This window comes from Balaenoptera acutorostrata, chromosome 12, assembly GCF_949987535.1.
Source record: "Balaenoptera acutorostrata chromosome 12, mBalAcu1.1, whole genome shotgun sequence".
NCBI classification, from domain to species: Eukaryota; Metazoa; Chordata; class Mammalia; order Artiodactyla; family Balaenopteridae; genus Balaenoptera; species Balaenoptera acutorostrata.
In genome coordinates this window covers 46,715,989-46,740,159 of record NC_080075.1, presented here as the reverse complement: position 1 = coordinate 46,740,159, position 24,171 = coordinate 46,715,989, and the positions used below count along the sequence as shown (strand labels likewise).

The following is a 24,171-nucleotide window of genomic DNA, read 5'->3' as shown; positions in this document are numbered from 1 at the left end:
GGGAAGAATTTTTTTAAAAAAAAACATTTATTTATTTATTTATTTTTGGCTGCGTTGGGTCTTCATTGCTGCAGGTGGGCTTTCTCTAGTTGTGGCGAGTGGGGGCTACTCTTTCATTGCCGTGCGCAGGCTTCTCACTGCGGTGGCTTCTCTTGTTGCGGAGCATGGGCTCTAGGTGCGTGGGCTTCAGTAGTTGTGGCACACGGGCTTCAGTAGTTGTGGCACGTGGGCTCAGTAGTTGTGGCTCATGGACTCTAGAGCGCAGGCTCAGTAGTTGTGGTGCACAGGCTTAGTTGCTCTGCAGCATGTGGGATCTTCCCAGACCAGGGCTCCAACCCGTGTCCCCTGCATTGGCAGGCGGATTCTTAACCACTGCACCACCAGGGAAGCCCAAGTGAAGAATTTTGAGGTAGGATTAAAGTCACTACTTAGTCCTTTCTTGGTTCTAATCCTTCTGGATCTTATCCCTTATCCACACATAGTCATTAGTTCCAGGTACAGGGACCTGCTTGTTTTTGATAGTTCTTTGTTTTCTACTCATCCCTCTCTGTTAATGTTTCTCTTCACTTTTATTGAGTAGTTCTAGCCTTTATAGAGATTGGAGTTCATGTGAGAATCTGATAAGTTTTTGAACTGGTAAACAAGGTTGTCATCTTTCACTTCTCAACATTGTGGATCTGTTTACATTCTAGTAGGTGAAGAGGCATGTAAGTAGTTAATTTCAATAGAATATGGCAAATGCTAAGATATATGGGGATATGCAGGGTATATGTGAAGATACACAGAGGTGTGTACTCACAGAGAAAAACAGAGGGACTCTGAAGCATTGAGGGAAGGCCTTTGAATGCCTGAGGACAGTCACCCAGAATAAGTGGGAGTTTTGTAAAGAAGGATGTTCTGGAGAACTGGATGCAGTTTCACTTTGATGAACAATGTGATTGGTGCTAGAGAGTGCAGGGAGATGAGCTTGGACAGGCAGGCAGGTAAATGTGTGAATCTGAATGCCAAGAGGAGGGCAGGGATAGAAACAGTGGATTAGGATTTAGCAGTCACGTCAATAGGTGGACATTAAACCAAGGAAGAGAACGTATATGTGATAAGACTGGGTCTGTGAGAGACCAACATTTAAAGAATGGGCAGAAGAGAAGCCATTGAAGGAAGCTGAGAAGAAATAGATAATTAAGTGGTAAACAGATGAATGGCAAGCAGTGTCCAATACAGCAGGGGAGGATGGGGGTGACTGGAACTGAAAAATGCCTCTGGATATAGCAGTATGGATGCTGTTGGTGGCTTTTTTCCAGAGCAATTTCAGTAGGGTAGTGGGACTGGAAGACAGAAGAGTAACTAGGAAATAAGAAAATAGAGACTGTGATTACAGACTGTGCTTTAAGAACCTTGGCTAGGAAGGGAGAAGAGAGAGAGGAGGCAACATCTAGAGGGAAAACAAGTTAAATATGTAGGAGGTATATTAGAGTTTGATAGAACAAGGTTCCAGAGGAAATGGAGTGAAGAATACAGGTGGTGGGTTGGCCTTGATTGATAGAAGTGAAACCTTGTCTTTGGAAAATTCAAAGGAGAAGGTTAGAAGGGGAACACATGGACTTAAGTTTGCAAGGGATGGGATGGGAAGTTCAAATAATTTATGCCTGTTGGTTTCAGTGGTTTCAGAAGAGTAGGAGATGAGGTCACCTACTGAAAATGAAGGGTATAAGAACTTAAAGAGTATGGGGACATTTGCAATCAGTGGCTGAAGAGAAGAAATAAAAGAAAGTAATAGGATTGTTGAGGGCACATCTGAAGTTGGAGATTTATAGTATTACCAATCTGTGCTGACAAGCTGGGTGTGAAAATAGATGTGGATTATGTGATTGATCTAGAGTTGTTGGACAGGGAATTGAGGTGTTGGTGACAGAGTAGTTCAAGGGTCCACCAAGAAGTTGATAGAGTGGGAGAAAATGATGGGTGAGGGGTCAGAGGACTAGCATCACTGTGAGGGTGAAGAGCAGATAGAGTGGGAGTGAGGGCATGAAAAAGAGGAAAGAGAATCAGTCACTGAGGGGGTCACCTGAGACTCAGATGATCATGTGGAACTGTTCTGCAGGATAACAAAGTCCAGCATGTGGCCATGGGGTGGTGGCAGAGTGACATGAAGCTGAAGGTCATGGAGGATGAGATGGCCAGAGAACTGTAGGCTGAGATAATGGATGTGACTATAATAGTGCCCAGATCTGAGTGATCTCACCTACTTCCTACATACTCTGCCTGAGTGATCTCATCCATAGCCATGGCTTCAATGATCACATATCTGCCAGTGACTTAAAAGTCTATACTATGAATTCCAATCCCACATATCCAATTCTCTACTCATCTTTACTTGGATGTCTCATGGCGACCAGGACTCAGTATGTCCAAACTGAACTCCTCACCCTCCTCTCTCCACTGGCTCCTTCTTCCTTATCTCAGTAAATGGTACCACCATTTACTGTTGCTCAGGACAGAAACTTGGAGGTTATCCTTGACGCTTCCTTCTCCTCCACCTCCCCATAGCAAATGGGTTACCAAGCCATGTCCTTCTTCCTATATCTTCATAAATCTGTCCACTTCTTTTGGACTCACTGCTACCACACTAGTCCCCCATCTTTTGAACTACTTACTGGTCTCTCCATTTCCATTCTTGCTCCACTCCAATCCAGGCTCTACAGTGTAGCCAGGTATCTTTTTTAACATGAAAATCTGATAGCAACTCCTCTACTTGAAACCCTTAGTATGGTCTGTCAGGCATTGTGTGATCTAGGCCCTGCTCATCTCTCCAGGTCCCTCTCAAGCCACTCTGCCTGTAGCACCTGGAGTTCCAGATTAACTTGTCTGCTTTTTATTCCTTCCATTTGCTAGTCTTCAGCTTAAATCTACTTCTTCCAGGAAGCTCCCAGACTACTGCTGTCTTGGTTAGGGGTTAACTTGTGGTGTACACATGAACAATTTGAAGTGCTCAGTTGTAACGTTCAGCATACTTGTGAACACTTGTTCAATGTCTCAACTATAAGCCCCGCTGGGGCAGGAATTGGCTTGGTTTTATTCACTGCTATGTCTCTAGAACCTAGCATGGTGCTTGCCTCTTATAGGTAACAGTGATACCTTGAAGATGTTGATTGAATTAATTTATTCATTTAAAAATATTTTTTGAGCACCTGCAATGTGCCAGGTACCATTCATTCTATGTGCTGTGCATACAAGAGTGAACAGACAGGTAATGTCTCTGTTTATTGCACTCACACTCTAGTAGGTAGTAGGTGACACGGACAAATAAATACTATGCAACGTGGTGATAAGGGCTGTGAAGAAAAATAAGTCTCAGTAAGGAAGGATAGATATTGGTCGGTGTGGGTGGAGGATGGTATTCTACCTTTAATTTCATGTATTACTTCTTTCTAATATGTTCCCTTTTCTAGGGAAGAAGATTTTCTCAGTACTGTCCCAAAAGGAATATAAATAAAATCCTATATCCCACAGATCCTTTCAAGGATAAGGTCCAGCCTCATGTTTCTCAAGAAACATTCTTTGACTATTGCAGCCCACATTAATTCTTTGATGTCTTGGAGCATGGAGTTAAACACAAATTTGTCCTCTGCTTTTCTCATAGATGTTAACTATGCCACAAAGTAATATTTAAAGCTCTTTGAAGTAAGGAACTGTGTATTACATGCACCTAGCATGAAGCTGAGTATATAATAGGTGCTTAATTAAGGCCTCCTGATGGAGTCTTATGATTAAATGCCCTCTGCGCAAGTGGAACTTCATTGGAGAAATTTTGTAGGATTTGATCCAACTATTTTTTGAATTATGTGATAATAAATAGTCTTGAAATATCTTCTTATTTTAAATGCTTTTTTGCTTTCAAATAGTAGTATTTAATTCTGGGATTATCAAAATTGGCAATGTTTTATATCATTCATAAGAAAGGATTTTACTTGAGAAAAACACTGTATTTATATCTGAAAATATCAAGTCAATAAGTTCACTGATATGAATCATAAAACTTTAAAAGTGCCATGTTTATTTAAAAAAAAAAACCCGTGCAGGTACTTTGCTTAACTCTTTGTTGATTCTGCTAGGAAATTTTACTTTCTTAAATTTTGGATAAGAGTTCAAAATGGAAAATTATTTTTAAAGATGATTTTGAGATGAACCTATTTGACTGCCATGGGTTACAAATAATGTTATTTCTTTGGGCTAAAATTATTAAATTGTTATTATCTGCACTGTGTGAAATTCATTTAGAGTAAACTTCTTACAAATATCTAGTATATCTCAAATTTAAAGCATCAAATGTTAAAGACGTTTATTTTTAGTTATTAGAAAAAAGAATAGTAATAGATTGTATTTTGGGTTGGGTTTTTCTCTTCAGAAGTTGGTCATGAGAGATTAATCATTTCTAATTTACTGGCAAAGAAACAGAGTCACATAATTCTGGAGCTGGAAGGGAACTTAATATATCAAAGAACAGGATAAACGAGTAAACATTAAAAATCTGTAAACTTTACCACGAGGATGAATTTCCCAATTTACTTTTCATATTCTCAAAATGAAATATTGACCTTAAAATCTGATTAAAAATGAAGAGTGCCCAAAGGAGTTTTGAGAAAACTGGAACTGGATGAATAACATCCTTAGCGTGAAAGACTTACCGTAACCCTGCAAACTGCTTGGCGGGGTGCCATCATTTTCACATGAAGTGGTGAGCCGTATTTGAAATATGTCGGAATTTTAACCTAAAATGAACTTGCTAAGATTGTGCAGGGGGGACTGGAAGGCTGAGGCACTGGAGTCAGGGAGATCTGCTGGGAAGCCCTTGGAGGGATTAGAGAGGTGCTAAGAGCCAGTTTAAAGGAAGAGAGGCAGAGACACAAGGACACAAAGATAACCCAGGGGACACTGTGGAGAGAGAAATGGCAGAATTCAGAGAAGGATTTCATATAGGCAATGAAAGAAAGAGAAAACATAAACGTGACCTCACATTGCCTGCCTGGAAATTTGCAAGAATGGTACAACTATCTGTTGTACACATGGTGCGGGGGGTGGGGAGTTGGGGTCACTTCTCAGATACTTCTGGGTCTTAGTTTTGGTGCAGATGTAAATAATCTTGCGAATGTAACAATAAGGAATTCAGCGTTTTTGAAAAGCTCTCCAGGAATTATTTTTTCTATGTACAATTAAATAGCTATCACTGATTTGTGGTATCTATTTGAGGGGTGTGTGTGTGTGTGTGTGTGTGTGTGTAGGCTTGTGTTTTCGTGGTCACACACAACTCTGTTAGAGTGTACAACTTTTATCTGAGTGACTTTAGAGAAGCTACTTCATCTCCCTGAGTCTTACTTTTTTTTTCTGTAAAATATGGAGATAAATATTAATCTGACCAAGCATTACCAAGAGGATTAAATGAGATAATGCACACTGGAAGGACTTACACAATGCCTGCACATAAAAACTCTTTAAATGTTAGCTTTCTTTCTATGTGAATTACTACCAAACAACAACAACAAACTTGGAACTTTCTCAACAGCTAAGGCTGCCCTCAGGATACTTACTCTTAGGTAGAACTCTCTATTTTCATTTCCAGATTTAATCCGAAAAGTATTGATAGTGTTGGGATAAATGGTTGTGGCCTGTATCTGGAAGATGTCAGATGGCACAGACCTATCAGATCGGATGCTCATGTATTTGTAGACTATGGATTGGGGAAGTTCTCGGCACAGCGCATTTGAGACTGGGCAAACACATCGGCTGCAGAGACAAACAAAAGTGTTAGTTAGGCTTGGTAAAACCAGAAGATTCTCAGTTTCAAAAGGTCTGATTTTTCTTACTTCTCTGATGTTAGAATGTAAGGATCTTGACAAGGATTTCGTGGGTAACAACGGAAGCCGCCATGATAATTCCAACACATTTCATCTTCCCGACATTCATTTGTGGTCTCACACTCATTTATATCTGTAGAGATGTAGAGTCGAAGAGTTTACTGATATAAGTAAATTGCGTAAGTAGCAGATTCCAGTTTGCCACTGGAAGGAGGTGTATAAGAATCTGGACTGTGTTTAATTTGCTTTTAGACACGAGACTTGGTGGGACCTGGGTTCATTGCATTAATTCACGACAGATGAAGTGGAGCCATTCTCGACAGATTAATATGTGTCATTTCATGGTACTTTATCAAGCACCTATTATTCATCTGTTGAATTCAAAGCCAAATGCTTGCCATTGACTTTGCTTAAATAAAAATGAAAGACACTATTTCTTGCCCTCTGGGGAATTAAGGAAGGCTGAAAGAAGGAGGAGGCCTCTCACCTTGGCCTTGAAAAGGGTGGTGGTTAGATGGGATTTTCAGGTTGCAGTGGGGAGGGCCTTCCAGGCTGAGAAAGCAGCAAACAAAAACTATGGAGATGGAAGTTTATTGTCAGGCTCAGGGGCTTGGGAGAGAGGGAAAGGCTGGAATGTGGTTGCAGTAAGCTGTAGCATGCTGCTGGATAGTTAATGTTCTGGGAGTGGATTACACTGTCCATAGGAAGCTGTTCACAGCAAAAGAAGTGAAGCTATGAAGTATCCTACCATGTAGAGCATGGCTATTTAAAGACCATGGGGAAGAAGGGGAATTAAGGAAGGGACTGTCAGTGTCAGCGGTGAGAGGCAACCCAGGAAAAGGCAGTGCAAGGAGGTCAGAGCTAGAGAGGGTCCCGGGAAGGAGGGTTGTGGGAAGGCCAGGATGGACAAAGACTGAATTTAGATTTGGGAATTAGGAGTTCGCAGATGACATCTGAGAGAAGAGTTTACAATGCTAGAGAACCATTACATTTACGACAATGAAAATTATATTAATATCCACATCCCTATGTATGTTTGTCTCCCTTTACATTTGAATAGTGATTAGATTTTATCCAATATAAGCCTTTTCTGAATCATTCCTTCCCCACCATCAGATATTTTCATTCATTAATTTACAGGTAGTCATTGGCTAGTTGCTGGGATATGATCTCTTTCTTCTCTCTGAATTCTTATATCTCACGTTCCTCTTTTGGGACCTTTATTGCCTTTTGCTTTGCATTATTGAAATCTGCATGTTTGTCTTAATCCTTCTATTAGCTTGTAAGCTCCTGGAGGGCAAAGGCTATTGTGCACATCTTTCTATCCCTTTATTACCTAGCATGAGCGCACTGGGGGCACCTAGATTTTAAGAAATATTAAATTGAACCAAGTTGCTCTTCACACAAACCCTATGGAGATGGTGAGAAATATATTATCTCTATTTGGCATAAAGGGAAAACAAATAAGGGTTAAGTGGCTGACCCAAGTTCATATAGTTAGTGACAGGCATCTCTCCACTGCAAGGTATTGCATCCTCTAAATGAGAGTAATTCCATTCCTTGTCTTTGGAGAAAAAATTTTCTTTTAGCTTCCAAACTGGCAAAAGCTATCTGGAACCCAAGAGGAGACTGGAAAAGCTATGCAGTTTCCAAGAGTCAGTTACAAAAAGTATCTTCTTTTGGACTGGCTATGGCTAAAGAAAGAACTTAGATTCCTCAGAAGAAATCACAACTGACTTGTCCTTTCAATAGTTTTCACTTTTTTGAAAAATAAAGATGCTGTTTAGCTACAGGGAAAGTGAAGACTGGTTTGTTGTATGGAGTTCAACAGCAGCAAAAGGAAACTTTATGTGATAATTTTATTTATTACTTCCAGTAATTTAGAGCCTAGCATAATCAACTCCTTAACCATTTTGGAAGGTTTTTCAGAAGTGATTAATAGTATTAAAATATTTGATGAATGTGTGTCTGTGTATCTGTGTATTCTCCCTCTGTTTCTTTCCTTCCCTGCTGTCCCTCTCCCCTCCCCACAACCTGCCACCACACACACACACACAGAGTTTTAATTTTTGCAAGACTGTGGAAATGAGAACAGTTATTTCATCCCTAAAATAAACCTTTTGGGGGAAGGTAAGAATCCAGACTCTTTTGGTTTTACTTTAACCTGTAGACAGGGCTGGGAAGGAATGGTTTCAGTGGGGGAAACCAATTGTTTTGTACCCTAAAAGAATGGTAAGTCTCTTTCACAAAAAATGTTTTGGTTTAACCAAACATTCTTCAAGATATAACACTAATGAATCTCCTATTTGCAATTCCATTGCATTTTCACCTTTCGTTATAACAGATATAAATAGAGTAGGCTGGTAAGATTCCACTGAATGTTAACTTGTTTCTGTCTTTTGCTGGGTGTCAAATCCATTTATGATCAGAAACACATAGACATTTGTTTCAGGACTCCAGGGAAATTGGTTAAGGTATCCCACTGGCTAACATTTTCCTGCATGTAATATTCATGTTAAAAGTCTCAGTTAGGTTTCAGAAAGTAAAACCATTGGAATGCAATGTTTCTCCACAATTAACATTACAGAGTCTCTAGTAACATGGAAAGGGGTAGAAAGATGTTTATTGTGCAATGAACTACATTCTGATTATGCTCATATTTAGTGGTTGGATTCTAGTTGAATGATCACATGCACGCTATAAAATCTCAGGTCATGGATGTTCCTGTGAATTAATATTTCCCTTGTAAAATCATGATATAGACTGAGAATCCTGAGTGTCTCCTTTCCTTGATCTTTTCCTTTCTTAATAGTTTACTGCCCTTCTTCTAGAGAAGATTTGCTACTAGTCATTTATATTGCTGGGTAAATTTCATAAAAACATCTTGAACTTTACAGGCTTTATAGTTTATAAATAATTTTTCTGTATGTTATTCCATTTCATTCCCTCAACTCCCTTTTCCAAATGAGAAAGTTGAGGCTCAGAGAAGTTTGATAATTTGTTCAAATTGTATAGATAGAATGCCATACAGCTAGGTCTCAAACAGATTTTGTGTCTTCAAGTTCAGTCATTTTTTTTTCACTCTCTCACTGCTTTATGTAAACCTGTGTTTGTACCAATTTTTCCAGGATTATCTAGTTTTAGTTTTACCTGAATAGTCTTTTGCCTGTTAAAGAAATTTTAAGCTACATGCAGGAGGTAGGGAGGAGAGGGTGCACATTTTCAAATCTTTCAAAGAGACTCTGAAATCATACCATGTAGAGAGCCACTTCTTCCACCAACATGTAGCTGTGAAAATCACCTGAACATTTATTTTAAAACTGGACCCAAAGACATTAGCTATTTTTGGATTAATAGTTTTTTTTACTGAAGTATTCAAGCACTTTTTTAATACACATGAAGCTGATTTTCTCAACACTTAAATTACTATCCAATTTATAATCCTGGTGTTTTAGAGAATTCAGATCGGTTTGAGGTGCACCTAACCACACATTAAGCTTATGCTCTACACTGAAACTTATGGTGAAATATTTTAATAATTGAATCTTTTCTGGTGGATGATTAGAGGATATATATCATAGGGATTATGTAGGCTATATAGAAGGCATACCAATATTTTATTAAAATTATTTATTTTAAGAAAGAAAAATGATTACTTTAAATTTCAAAGAGAGTTAACACTGAATATCCTCTTTATGAGATGTGCATGTCTCATGATCAACAGGGGAAAAAAAAGAGCTCAAATTGTAAAAATGAAAGTCTGTGATAGAGAATCTTACAACTTCCTCCCTGCTTTTCCTGGTTAAAACTTAACAGATATGAAAACAATAAACTTACCCTGACATGTTCTACTTCTCACCACTTGGTATCCCTGGGGGCACATACAAGAGAATTTCCCAGGCTCATTGACACATTGATATTGACACAGGTAGCTCGAGGTTCTGCATTCATCAATGTCTGTTGAACCAGACAAGAGCAATAAGACAGAGTTGAAAACTTACATGTCACTATTTTGGTATTTTTTTTTAACACTGCATACTCTGAAACAGAAATACAATACTTTATAAGAAGCTCAAGTGCAAATTCTAACAATATCAGCTCATTTCCCATAGAGCTTCACAGCACAGAGAGTTTTTCTTACCATCAGTTTTACTCACTTATTGCTGACAGTTTGGTGAATCCTGGAACTAACCATACTAGCTGAGCAGACTGAATGAATTGGCTTGTGGTTGATGATCCTCATGTTGTGCTTGGCAGACCCACCCAGTGATGCAGATTCATATTTGCCTTCTCAGAAATTGGGTGGCTCTGCTCCCAAATTCATCTGAGTTTTGAACTCCAAGTTCCATCCCTGTGCTAGCTTCTAGAGGTGATGCCCTGGCAGAATGCTTTGCATTTCTCAATGGTGCTGTCCCAAGTAAAGGTGGGAGCGTTTGTGAGGAAGTCGGGAGCATGAAGTGTCAATGGCATCCCCCTCAGGATGTCTTATGGCTTTTGAATTACACAGTGGCAGGCATGACTAGGGGCCAGGTCTCTTGGTTTCTCTTCTAATGTTCTTGACATGCAATCAGCCATTTTTGAACTTAAACATGCATGCCAGTCACCTGGAGTTCTCATTAGATGCAGAATCTGACTCAGTAGGTCTGCGCTGGGGCCTGAGATTCTACAATTCTCACAGGCTCCCAGGAGGTGCCACTGCTGCTAGCCGTTGCATCACACTTGAGAAACAAGACACTAGAGCACCCTTGCTAATTATCAGACCCAGCCTACATCTAATATTTCAATTATTTTGTTTCTTCTCCTTTCTTTTGAAAACATACTAAAAAGTCAATGTTATAATTGAACTAGATTAACTGGATTTTAGAACGGAATTTCCATGGATAAAAATTTGCTTTCATAAACAGGTACATACTTGGATTAAAGCAACAGCAATCACAGGAATTGGACCATGATTACTAATTATTTGGACAATATTTTACCTTCACAGTTGAGCCTGTCACTGCTTAGCTCATATCCTTGATTGCACTGACAGATGAATGAACCAAGAATGTTGTAGCATTGCTGAGCACATTGATTGCTGGCATCACATTCATTTATGTCTGAAAGGCAAGGTTATACACATTTATATATCTATGTCTTTACACATAGCCTTGCTCTTTTGTACCTATGTCATCCTATGATAAGTGAGTAATTCCCTAGCTGGATTCTTTGCTCTGCAGAAGCTCACTGGAGAACATCCATTCAGGTTTCATATTTGTTGGAACAACTTCAAACATCTGTCATATACTTCTTTTAAAAATACCAGAATATTTTTTTTTCTGGGAATGACAGTTAGTTTGGTGTTTGATGAATCTTTCCAAAAGAATTTAATGATTCTAATAAATATACATTCCAGTATCTATTTTCTTGTATTGTTGTTCAGATGCAAAATGCCAAGTCTATAAATAATTGATATAAGACACATACTAATACGGTCTCTCAGCATGCTGTAGTGAAGATTTATCTGTGCTATTTAGTACTTTTTAAATGGGTCCTGTTAAATTCCATTACAATTATAACATAAGCCTTTGAGACCCATACAGAGTTTTGCAATGCTCTAAGGCACTGAAAATATTGTGAAAAGGCATTTTTCCTGCACTAGATTCTTTCCATGTCATGCCAATCTTAAAATTGTGTGCCGTGACATTGCATTCTGAAAGGGCAGAAGAAGCATGTAAAAATCAGATGCACTTTCAGCGGCAAGTTTATGTATTTGAACTTGCAGTAACCCCTTTGGCACCTTCAGCGTTTATATCACACACTCTTGACTAATTGGTGTGTGTATATCAATTGATCTGTAGTTAAAAATTTTTTTTTTGATACACTCACAGAAGAGAACTAAAACCAAGGTTAAAATTTTTTTCCATTCACATCTTGATGTGTTTTAAAAAACCAGATTGGTTACTGTCTTTTCAGCTTTATGCAGGGAAGTTGATGGAAACCAGTTCACTCAAGAACATAGAAAACTGGAAGTACTGCACTGTGGCTTGGGAAGACAGAAATCAGTCAGGATGACTGTTTCCAGAAGTCTTACCTACGCAGGTATAGTTGTTTGCTGCCAATTGAAACCCAGGACTGCACTGGCAATAAAATGATCCTGGTGTGTTCACGCATCTTTGGTGGCAATATGGAGGGACGGTACATTCGTCTATATCTAGGTTATCAAGCATACACAAAGAGAACCAAATTATTGACTATCCAAATTACTATTATTGAGCTGTTTAATCTCAAGTTCTCAGCAGAGCATTATCTAGAAAACCTATCTAGAGACATCCTTTTAAAAGTAATTATTTTTCTTTTTAAAAAATTAGGGTATCTGTGCTTTAAATACACTTTGGTCTCCCCTCTGCAGTTAAATGAGATGTTAAGAACAAAGACTTCATAAACCTGGTTGGGTTGGTTGAGATTTAAAGAGGGAAAAGTAATTAAAACTATTTCACACATAAGTGAGAATGTCAGGCTGGGAATCTAAAAGCTTATTTATAGTGATAGAAGTAGAAAAGAACTATGGAAGAATTGAGTGATGTAGCGTAAAACTAGTAAAAGGAGGTACGGGCTGTTGCTCAGCTGGTGACCTTGGCGAAGTCACTTAAATGTTCAGTATCTAGGTTTTTTCTTCTGTAAAATGTGGATAGTAATGCTGCGTGTGTATCTTATGAAGTTTCTGTGAGAATCAAGTGATAGAACGCTATGGAAGGAATGGGACGCTAAACAAGTTACTTCTTGAGAGTGCCCTTCTGACACATTGATGATGTGTTCCAGCCTGTGTCCTTCTCGTATAAATATTTCCAACTATAAAATGCTCAATTGGGAACTTGCAAAGTAGGATTAATATTTTAAAAGCATAATAGAATTCCATTAATTGATGATTCTACACTTTGTGACAACTCCAATATGGCATGTGTAATTTAAAATAACAATTTTTCACAATCACTGTAATACTATGGAGTGACTATCTCATGGAAAAAATGAAACAAAACAAAACTTTATGCTGAACCCTTCCAGTACTTTAATAAGTAAAAGTGTGGAAGACAGTGTGCTCAAGTGGCTGCAAGGTAATCTGAGTTTGAATCTTCGTTCTGGCATTTACTAGCTTGGTCTTAACCTCTCAGAGCTTCCATTTCCTCTTCTGTGAGTAATAATCAGCAATGTGGCAGGATTGTTGGGAGGCTTACATGAGATGGTTTCGGTGAACTTCCTTGCACAAAACAGGCAAAAAAAAAAAAATTGGGAGCTATTATGAATAAGCTGCAAAATATATTTGATTTAACTTGAATATTGAAATAAACAGTAATGATGTTCACATGGCTTCCCTCCTAATTTATTTAGGTGTCTGATCAAATTGTCACCTCAGGGAGGCCATCTCTGTCCATCCATATAAAATAACTTCTTCTGCCCCATCTACCCACTTATCCTGCTTTATATTTCTTTGTAGCCAGTGACACTCCTTGACATTGTATTATGTGTTTATTTGCTTCTTGTCTGTGTCCCTCCCTATAATGCAAGGCAAATAAGACCCATTTCCTCCTCTTGAGGTAGAGGTAAAGTATTTTTTGTCTGTTCACTGTTGTGTGCTTAATACCTGGAACAGGGTCTGGCATAGTAGGTGCTCAATAAACATTAGCTGAATGAATGGAAAGTTCATACTAATTAAGAGTAATTTTAGCACAGTTCTTCCTAGTACCTAGTGTTACAGCCAGGTGCCAATATCAATAGCTAAATTATGTAAGTGGTACTTTCTAATAGTTCCGTGGGCTGCGATTCTGTAAAATCTGTTTGTTTACTATGATGGCCCAATACCTAGAACTTGGCGCACAGTCAGCCCTCACTAAATATTTGATGAATAAATAATGCATGTCTTCTCAACCAGTAAACATTCATTGAACCATTGTTATTTGCTATCATTGTGTTTGGTAATGTAGGTTTATAACGATGATAATCATACATATATTCTACCCCTGTCTTGTATGGAAAACAGGCATGAAAACAAATTAATGCATGGAATTATAAGATCAAAATAGAAAAGTGTACAAGGGAGAGAGGGAGCACCATTCTACTCAAAGTGTGACCTGCTGACCACTACTGGTCCACGGACTATTTCGACCAGTCCGCAATGAATAAGTACAGAAATTGGGAGCAAGTGTTTAGGAATAACAATTTGGTGTTACTGCAACATTCTTACTGTACTCTACATAAGTATTGATCTATAACAGGTTGGAAATTTACAAAGGATCCATCAGAGTTTGAGAATTACTAGAATATAGGAGGGAGTGACTAATTATATTTGGGTATATCATGGAAGACCTCCCAGAGGAAGTGACCTTGAGCTAGAATTTGAGAGTTGAACAGGATTTTGTTAGGACTGCATGTCTCTGGTAGAGGCACCGAAGTGTGACACTGTGTGATGTATTGGGGAACTATAACTAGTGGGACAAAGCTGGAGTGTAATTATTTTGGCAGGAGAGGGCTGTTGATACAATAGAGCTGCGCAAGGACTAGATGGAGGAAGACTTTATATGCTCTGTTGAGGAATGTAGTGTTGGTTCTATGGGTGAGGGGAACAGTGAGGAAGCCACCTGATTAGATCTGAATTTTTTTTTTTAATTCTTGGCTGCACCACGTAGCATGTGGGATCTTATTTCCCCTACCAGGGATGACCAGGGATTGAACCTGCACCCCCTGCAGTGGAAGCATGGAGTCTTAACCACTGGGCCACCAGGGAAGTCCTAGATCTGAATTGAAGGACATCTCCTGCCATACCATAACAGGCTCTAACCATAAGTTCCATTCGCTTTGATTCTTCCCATAGTAGGCTGGGTTTGTTCTTTTTTTTTTTTTTTTTTTATTTTATTTATTTATTTATTTATTTTTGGCTGTGTTGGGTCTTCGGTTCGTGCGAGGGCTTTCTCCAGTTGCGGCAAGCGGGGGCCACTCTTCATCGCGGTGCGGGGACCGCTCTTCATCGCGGTGCGCGGGCCTTTCTCTATCGCGGCCCCTCCCGTCGCGGGGCACAGGCTCCAGACGCGCAGGCTCAGCAATTGTGGCTCACGGGCCCAGCTGCTCCGTGGCATGTGGGATCTTCCCAGACCAGGGCTCGAACCCGTGTCCCCTGCATTAGCAGGCAGATTCTCAACCACTGCGCCACCAGGGAAGCCCCTGTTCTTTTTCTATACTTTTTATACCCTCAATTGTTTATTTTCCTGACTAATACAGTGGGCAAAACTTTGGTGCCTGTGGAGTTTTCCACACAATTTTCTCTTAAGTCACAGCTTCAGTCAGTGCAAGCCCTGGTCCTTCCTCAGAGGCTGGGCACTAGCCCCAGCACCTATGCACAACCCCATGGCGGGAAGAACAGGGCCAGGGCCCATGAGGAGCTCAGTGTTGACATCCTGACACCAAGAGCTCACATTCTCAGGTGAAAATTGATGCTGGGTTGCCTGTCCCCACATCATTATAGTCTGTTCCTAAGAGAAAATAAGGACTCTTCACTGATCTTATGGTAAGAGGTGTTATGTAAATCAGTGGACAGAGGGAGTCAATTACAGAGTTTCATCCTAGTGCTGGGCCTCAAGATTGAGCCCAGAACACTTTAGTTTACTTCTCATTTGCCAGTTGGCCTCCCCATATCGTGTTCTTCCTGTCATTGAAAAAGCATGCATTAAGCACCTACTTGGTGGGCACTCTTCAGGGACTGGGGAGACAACAATGACACAAACCAGGCCTGGCCCCTGTCCTCAGAGAGCTCAAGTAGAGCTCTCAAGGAGGGCACATGTGTTGCATCCCTAGCACTGCACCCACATGCCACATAAAGAATGTTTAGTACGAGTCTGTTAACTCATTACATAATGATGGCACACAGCTATACAACCCAGGACCAGGAGCCATTCTAAGCACTCCTGCACATGAGCTCCTGAGATAGGGGCTGGTATTATCTCCATAGTACAAAGGAAAAGAGTGAGACACAGAGTATTTAAGTAACTTGCCCAAGGTCTCAAAGTGAGTTAGGGGTAGAGCTGGGACTTGAACCTCACCATTTGCCCTATAAGCTATGCTATGCTACAACCAGTGAATGAAGCCCATAGCACCAGTGTTTTAGTGCTAGGGTACCAAATAACTAATTTAAAATGATTTTCCTGGTTGCTTTTGTGGTCTCATTCACACCCCAAATTTCTGCTTTTGCTTAGTCTAACATGTAACCAACACTTTGATACCCAGAATATGCTCAACCTTTAAGGCTAGTTTTTTTCTTTATGTGGAAAATGGATTGGTAGTCAATGAAAAAATAAGCACTATCATTCTCCAAATAAAGATGAGTGCTTTGTTTTAAAGGACTGAGGTTTAAACAGTTAAGATGCTCCAGACAGGACTTGGCTTAGTGCACTGTTGTACTTACCTACACACTGCTCTCCTCGCTTCTGGTACCCAGGAGGGCACTGACAGGTGAAGGAACCTCGTAAATTGATGCACACTTGGTCGGCTCTACAGTTGTGTGTCCCTGCAGTGCACTCATCTATGTCTGTTAAAGACATGCAGCACAAAAATAGTTTGAGTCGGTTGTAAAGATGTTGATAGTTCCTCCATTTTGCCATCATACTTTTCTTAAAGAAACCAAGTTTTTACTCTGTAATACTGTTATATTGGAAATGCTTAAAATGGTACATTATTTCAAGTGTTCAGAAAGTAATTTCATAGATGTCAGTGTGTACCACTTAGATTTAACAAATGCTAACATTCTGCCATGCGTGCCTCAGCTCACTTTGTTTTGTTAAGAAGTGAAACACTGAAGATGTACCTAAAGCCTTACTCCATCCTCATCCCTTTACCCACCCACCTATTACCATCCTGGTAGGTGTGAATCCTTCCCTGAGATTTTTTTATACTTTTATTATACAGTTATGCACCCATTAGAGTATACAGTATTGTTTTATGTGTTTTAAAATGTAAATAAATTGTATGATACTTGCTTTTCCACCCAATGTATGACATTTGAAATAATTTCTAGTAACTAATCTCTAAAAATCTGCCCAATAACTAGGTAAAAATCAAACTTTAATATTATGCATTCTCTATTTCTGGTTTTTTTTTTTTTGGTAAACTTTAGCACAACATAAATGTATAAACTTTTCATTGCAAATTTCAAAATAAAAAGGATTCAATTTAATCACATTCCTCTAGGAGAGATAGGTTGGTGTAGTTTAAAATACATATTTTCCCAAAGCATTTCACTTCTTGGAATAGTTTACTAAATGTACCTTAAGGAGTAAGTAGATTATAGTTCCAGAAAAGTAAAAAATATTCAGTCATAATATGAACTTGTTATAACAAATTTCTTTGAGATCAAAATATGATAGGCACTTGTGTGTGTCTCTCATATTACAGTAATTTATAAGTGAAATATAATTTTGCCTTATCCACATCACCTTTTCATTCATCAAATCTCTCATATTATGAGGTTAAATAGCACAGATGAAAGGATTATAAAATTTTGGCATTCTTCAACAACTGAAGACTCTAAGCTTCATTAAAAAATATCCAAAATTTGTAATTCCTAGATGACAAATTTTGCATAAAAACTGAGAAAGGTTTAGGGGTGTTTAGATGATCACTGTGGCAGACCCATGGTGGTGCTTTGGAAGAAATAGTGGGGCAAAAATCAGTACCAAAAATGAATCATCGGTAATTAGAATTTATTCCTTAAATCCTGCCTTCCCTTTAAGAAGCTCAGAGAGTAGCCCCTGGTGTGTTGCCTTTCATCTTTATTTTCAAACATAACTGCTGCACTGTGCACATAAATGCACATTATTACACCCAGTAATATTACACCCAGTGTAATAATGTAGGAAGCTCAGGTTATAAGAGAGTTGTCCTCAGATATCGGCTTTAGTTAGCTAGGTGTGGAAATGATAAGAGATTCTCTCCAAAAGAAGGAGGGAGGGGAGATAAAGAATACTCGAGGGATGTATGGCTGTTTATTGGATAATAACCTATAAAAGCATCTACTTACATAATTCTTATTATCTGGTTTTAAAGTTTTGGCAAATTTTTTGTTATTGTTTTTTATTTTTGTTTTGAAATTTTTTATTATTATTACTATTATTTTCAAATCGGTGATTACAACTCTGTCCTTTTCAGGTACTATGCAGAGATACAGCAATCTTGCTTTGAAATTATCTGCTCTTTTTGTGTCTTTTATTATTTTCTCGTATGCACTTGATGAAAACATGTCTACTGGGGTTTCTTCAGAGCTTTATGACCCGCTAATGCAGAAATGACAGCAGAGTTCATATTGTTTTATGTCAAGAACATTTGCCAGCATTTCCAGTGATAATAGCCCTGAGAGATACGGCAATGTGAGATTCAGATGTGGCAAGTTTCCTCGGTACATGCTGGCAGAAGATCAAGGGCTCAGGCTGGCTGCTAGATTTTCTAAAGGAGGCTTCACCAGTGACTGTGGCTTTTCTTTCTGAGACATCCCTCTGCAAACTGCCTCCACCCCATCTCATTCCTGATGTGATTTCCTTCCTATTTTTTTTTTTTTTGTCGTTTAGTTCTCTCTTTGATTAATAGGCTAACATTTCCAGTGGAATTAATATATCATTAAATAGATTTCAAACATAAAAGCCATGATCCCTGGACTTATTCCTTTTTAAGAACCAGGTCTGCTTACCTTCTAAGAAGGATTATTTAATAAAACTATTAGGTGAGTTAAAGTAATTTAATAAAAAAACAAAAAACCAAATAAAATACCACTGTCTCTACTGCCGCTATATTCTTCTCCTTTCTCTATCAATAACAAACAAAACTGCAACAGGACTCACCTCACCTAGGATTGAATGGTGGTATTTTATTTTATTTATTTATTTTATAGAATAAGCTTTTTTTACAAAAAAATTATTTTATTTATTGGCCGCATTGGGTCTTAGTTGCGGCACACAGGATCTTTTGTTGTGGTGCTCGGGCTTCTCTCTAGTTGCGGTGTATGGGTTTTCTCTTCTCTACCTGTGGCACGCAGGCTCCAGGGTGCATGGGCTCTGCAGTTTGCGGCACGCGGCCTCTCTAGTTGAGCTGCGCGAGCTCAATAGTTGTGGCACGCGGGCTTAGTTGCCCTGCGGCATGCGAGATCTTAGTTCCCCGACCAGGGATCTAACCCGTGTCCCCTGCATTGGAAGGTGGATTCTTTACCACTGGACCACCAGGGAAGTCCCTGAGTGGTAGTATTTTAAATACACTTTCTACTTACTTGGATTCACTTTTAGTTTTAATTCTTTCAGATGGGAAACCTCCCTGAAATTCAATAAAACACAGTTGCATGAAATCCCCTTCAAGAAATTATTCCAAAGGAGTTGAATGGATGCTTCATCTTATACCTTGAGCTGGATCTGCTAGTAAACGAACAGACTACATTTTCATTTATGGCTTTTCTGATTCGAGTTTAGAATATTTATCCTCTTTGCTCTTAGCAGGTTATCTAATGCTGAAGGATGTGTAGATAGACTGGATTTCTTTGAACTATCTTCAATTATACCATCAATTTATTGGTTTATTTAAATAACACGGTTTTATTAATTTGGAAGTTGTACTTTGAGATCCTGTTATTGTTTATTCACACATCTATACAAAATCATGTAAGAACTGTTTTACATTGTTAAACTCTTTTTTTTTAAATTAATTAATTAATTAATTTATGGCTGTGTTGGGTCTTTGTTTCTGTGCGAGGGCTTTCTCTAGTTGTGGCAAGCGGGGGCCACTCTTCATCGCGGTGCGCGCGCCGCGCCTCTCACTATCGCGGCCTCTCTTGCTGCGGAGCACAGGCTCCAGACGCGCAGGCTCCGTAATTGTGGCTCACGGGCCCAGTTGCTCCGCGGCATGTGGGATCTTCCCAGACCAGGGCTCGAACCCGTGTCCCCTGCTTTGGCAGGCAGATTCTCAACCACTGCGCCACCAGGGAAGCCCTACATTGTTAAACTCTTTTATGCTTATCTTTTCTACTCGTATGCATTTCTATATCTTAAATATCATGTAATAAGAAAATCACTAAAATATACTACTATGTTAGAAACTCAAAGCAGAATATCCATCTCTGTGCAGATGCACCAGAAGACCTGGCTCTCCCAGGTATGTTTATGAAAGTCCTTTGTGGTGGGAATACCTGTATTAGCAAAAGCAATTCTTTATTCATAATGGAAACTACTCACATCAGCTATGGTTTTCCTGATAATCTAGGAAACAGTACTCTGGGGAGAGGAGTTTTTGTTTTGTTTTTAAACTATCTGTAAGTTATCCTTGACAGTTAAGCTCACTAGGTTCTTTAGGCAGACAGTTAACACATTCCCTGGGCCCTGAACCCAAGCTCTTTGAGGACAGGGTCTATGTATTACTTTTTTCTGTATTCCTAGCACCTTGCAGAGTACAAGAAACAGGGTGGGTTTTCAAAACATATTTGTTCAATAAATGGATGAATGAATCAAGATTGTTTGCTAAGAACTGATGCCTAGAGTTTAAAGAAAGTAGGATCAGTGTTTTATCTCATGGAACTAAACATTTACAAGGCAGAGTAACAGGCAAGACGTAAGAAACACAGCAAGATGTCAGTAAATGGAAATGGCTGTAAAGCAATGGAGTGGAGAAGTGCAAAGCTAGGAAGACGGCAGCATCAGAGGTGGAAGGCTGGCCTGAGGAGGTGAATTTTGAGCTGCATTTTGAAGAAGGTAAGGTACATGGATTGGCAGAAATAGGAGGCTATTTCTAGGCAGAAGGGAGATCACATTAGAAAAAGCTGATAAGACAAAAGCAGTTTGCATGAGAAGAATGGCAGACAGCTGGAGTCAGCAAGGCTGGAGGTGCTGTGTGTGAGGAGTCTGGTGCAGTGCCTGGTTGAAGGCGCTCATAAAATGGTAGCTCAAGTCATGAGCAAAATTCAAGGCCTTAAAGGTGCGATTAGAGTTTGGATTGCACACCACAGGAAGCAGCTCTGAACTATGTAGACATAGCCTAATGGAAACATTACCAAAGTACAAAATAATAGAATGTGCTTCCTAAAATATCACAACACGTAAATCAACTCACATTTCATCATTCTAATGCATTAAGAATAGCTAATGGCAATATTTGGTGATTTCCTCATTTTTCAAAAATGTGCCCACACTCTCCCTTCTAGTGATTTATACTATTGTAGGTCCCTCTCTTGCTGACTTTGGCATCCTCATTGCATTAAATAATCCAGCTGATCTTCGCTCAGCTCTCACTGCTAGCCTCTTTATCACAATGATCCCCAGTCTATGGAACTGCATGTTTGGTTTTCTCTCAAAGTTAATGGAGGCAACTGTGTCCACATCTCTGTCGTGTCCATTAAGTCCCTGCTTAGGCCCACATTCTCTATGTTTTTGGCTCCTGCCCTTCAGTCTGACTCATATTTCCCAAACCCCTGACTCATGCTGCTTTCTCTCTCTTATGCAACATTTTAATCTCTGCAATGTTCTTTCCATAATTTGATAACTTACCACGACATGGAGTCACTTCACTGTGTTTTCCTGGGCAAAGACTTTGTGTACCTTAAATGCTTTAGATTACCACTTAAACTTTTCTAATTTGTGCTGCTTTACATTTAGGGAATAATTCAGAACTACTTTGGAATAAGCCATCATTGACCAGATGGTGTGTTTGATGATAATACACTGAAATAGGAATATTATTCCTGAAATAAGAATAATAAAAATAAAAATAATTATTTTTATTCTGTCACTGCCTCTGTGATCTAGGGCCATGGCATCAATTCTTTTTCTTTCTGTTTCTCCATCTGTAAAATAGACTGTCTATCCTTAATGATAATGCACAGATTTTAAAAAGTTCAGAATTTTCAAAATAAATCTTTTTATTTCCAGACCGTAAATGCTTAGAGTAAAATAACCATATCTTGACTAGTTCTGAGTGGGACACTGTGCATGCTTTGTAAATATTATTTGATGGTAAAGAAAAGGTAGTGGTTAAGTTCAAATTGCTGCTATTTCTTGATCTGTGTGGACCTAAAACCTTATTTTATGTCTTCCCCAACCATACTAATTTAATCTCATAAATGGAGTAAAATAGGAAAAAAAGGTCAAGATTCATGTTTGCTATAAGGATGAGCTACTTTACTCCTGGCTGCTTTCTTTCTTTTTTTTTTTTCTTCCTCTCTCTCTTCCTTCCTTTCTTCCTCCCTCCCTCCCTCTTTCTTTCTTCTTTCCTTCCTTTCCTCCCTCCCTCCCTCCCTCCTACCTTCCTTCCTTCCTTCCTTCTTTCCCTCTCTCTTCCTTTCTTCCTTTCTCTAGTGACAGGACAATAAATTAGTTCCCAGCAAAGTGCTCTTTCTACTTCATCTATGAAACTTTTTGAATAAAATGGACTCATTGGGTGAAGATCTTACAGTTATTTTGGATATTAATCTTATTTTTCAGTATAATCCTGGAAGGTAGCAACTATTTCAACAAGTGCTGAGGCGTTGCTATTTTATTGCTGCCTCATCCATTAATGGCTATTAATAATGATAACCTGAGTAATCAAGACATTAAATTATGTTGATTGAAATCTGATTAAGGAGAAGGTGTGTAATATTTTATATAACTTCACATACAAATTTGTTAAAATTCTAAAATTAACTGGCATAAAAATAGGCAAATATTTAACAGTATTTAAACATCTATTATTTGGTTAGGAAATTAGATCTACAAGCCTCTGATTTAATCCTAGTAACATCCCTGTGGAATAATGGTTTCATTATCCATAATTTTTGGATGAGGCAGGAGTTGCCACTGAAATGTAGGTTGATGAGTGACCTGCCCAAGGTCACACAGAGCAGAGATTCAAACTTAAGATTTCTATTTTGCTTCTGCAATTTAGGTTTCTAGAAAGACTTATTTCTTAAGAGTTCGGGATAGCAGAAGTTTTATTGTAGTCATATATGTATATCAATTTCTTATATATATTATATAAATATATAATTTTTCTTAGATTTAAAGAGAAGGTTGTTAATCTTTAGGGCGTTGGTTCCTCCCTTGCATCTTTCTTCTACATTAGAATAACTTTCATAGCTCTCCAAATCTTCTGTTTCCCTCCCCAATCCTTAGCCAATTATCAACAATTTTTGTCAAAGATTTTCTATTTCCCTTGCTGCTTCTTTCATAGTACTGGAATCAGATTTATCTGGGCAAAATGCCCAGTTCTAGTTAGCTTTTCACCCTTCTGAAATTATCAGCTAGAATTCACCCAAGCTAAGCAGTTCTAGCGGAGAAAATAAATACTGATATTAAGTAACAAAAGAGGACTGACTTCGTTGATGGCCAGCAGTAGATTTATGGTTCTAAATTCTTATCTGTTCTGGCAAAACAGATTGTTAATAGTTTGGTGTGCTTTAAATGATAAACAAAAATATCACCCAAATCAACAAATATCAGCCTCCCTGATAGTTAATTTCTTTGTTTTAGAGAGTGGTGAATCAAGTGTTCTGGAAGTCCTTGGCATTGCACTGTGTTTCCATGTGGAAAAATCGTGCTACATGTACTTGGAGTTGCTTCACCAGCAGTGATGATGGATTTGCACTGCAAATCGACCCTCTCTCACCTAGTCTCCTCTGTGGCTAGTGGTGTTCATTTGCAAGATGATTGGATGAGGTTAGACATACAGTTCATGTCTAACCTCATGAATTCATATTAAATATTCATGAATGTGGGGGAGAAAACCAACTGGTGAACATGAGCGATCAACTTGTGACTCCTCTGTACTACACACAAACCAAATGGACCAATCATAGGCTAAGACAGAGAAAAGCAAGGACGCAAAGACCTTAATCCTCATTCTTCCCCTCTTTTTGCACACTGGCAAAGTGAAGCTTATTGCTTTCAGAACCTTAAGGGAAAGACATTTTCTACTGATAAATGATTGTTAATTGTCAGGAGTGTTCTCTGGCATCTCTGAGAATATGTCATACCCAGGTAAACTCCCTTTTTTCTTCTTAAACTTAATTATCCATTAAAAAATGTTTGGGAAAAGATGACCCTGGTATTTGGAATGATATTACAATCAATCATCAATCTACAACCTTGTGGAGGTAAAACTGTGTTTTGAAACAAGCAGCACCATTAGTCTTTGCTCTAGGATGGCTGAGTACCAGGAATTAAAGACTGTGTGAAAGTTCAAGCCCATCCCATACAAGCTGGGAATCTACTTCAAACTGGATGGCCTTCAGAGGAATTATGATCCCATCTTATTAGGGGATGCCTCTGCATTAATATTTCAATTGTGTTTT

At 38.8% G+C, this 24,171-nt stretch overlaps 1 protein-coding gene and 1 long non-coding RNA gene across 5 annotated transcripts in view; one reads left to right on the top strand and one right to left on the bottom strand.

Annotated features, from left to right (window-relative positions):
- EFEMP1 (EGF containing fibulin extracellular matrix protein 1) overlaps positions 1-24,171 on the bottom strand; it is a 69,068-nt gene that overhangs the window by 718 nt on the left and 44,179 nt on the right. For 3 of the 4 annotated variants that reach the window (XM_007189985.3, XM_057557874.1, XM_007189986.2), the window contains 6 exons: positions 16,285-16,407; positions 11,926-12,045; positions 10,832-10,951; positions 9,690-9,809; positions 5,862-5,985; positions 5,586-5,781 (listed from right to left, as the gene is read on the bottom strand). In XM_007189985.3, the coding sequence (XP_007190047.1) occupies positions 5,586-5,781; positions 5,862-5,985; positions 9,690-9,809; positions 10,832-10,951; positions 11,926-12,045; positions 16,285-16,407 (803 nt within the window). The remainder of the gene's footprint in view (positions 1-5,585; positions 5,782-5,861; positions 5,986-9,689; positions 9,810-10,831; positions 10,952-11,925; positions 12,046-16,284; positions 16,408-24,171) is intronic. The other variant, XM_057557875.1, reaches the window with a different exon arrangement.
- The window catches only part of LOC103005313 (uncharacterized), a 214,001-nt gene that overhangs the window by 177,511 nt on the left and 12,319 nt on the right, over positions 1-24,171 (top strand). The window lies entirely within an intron of this gene.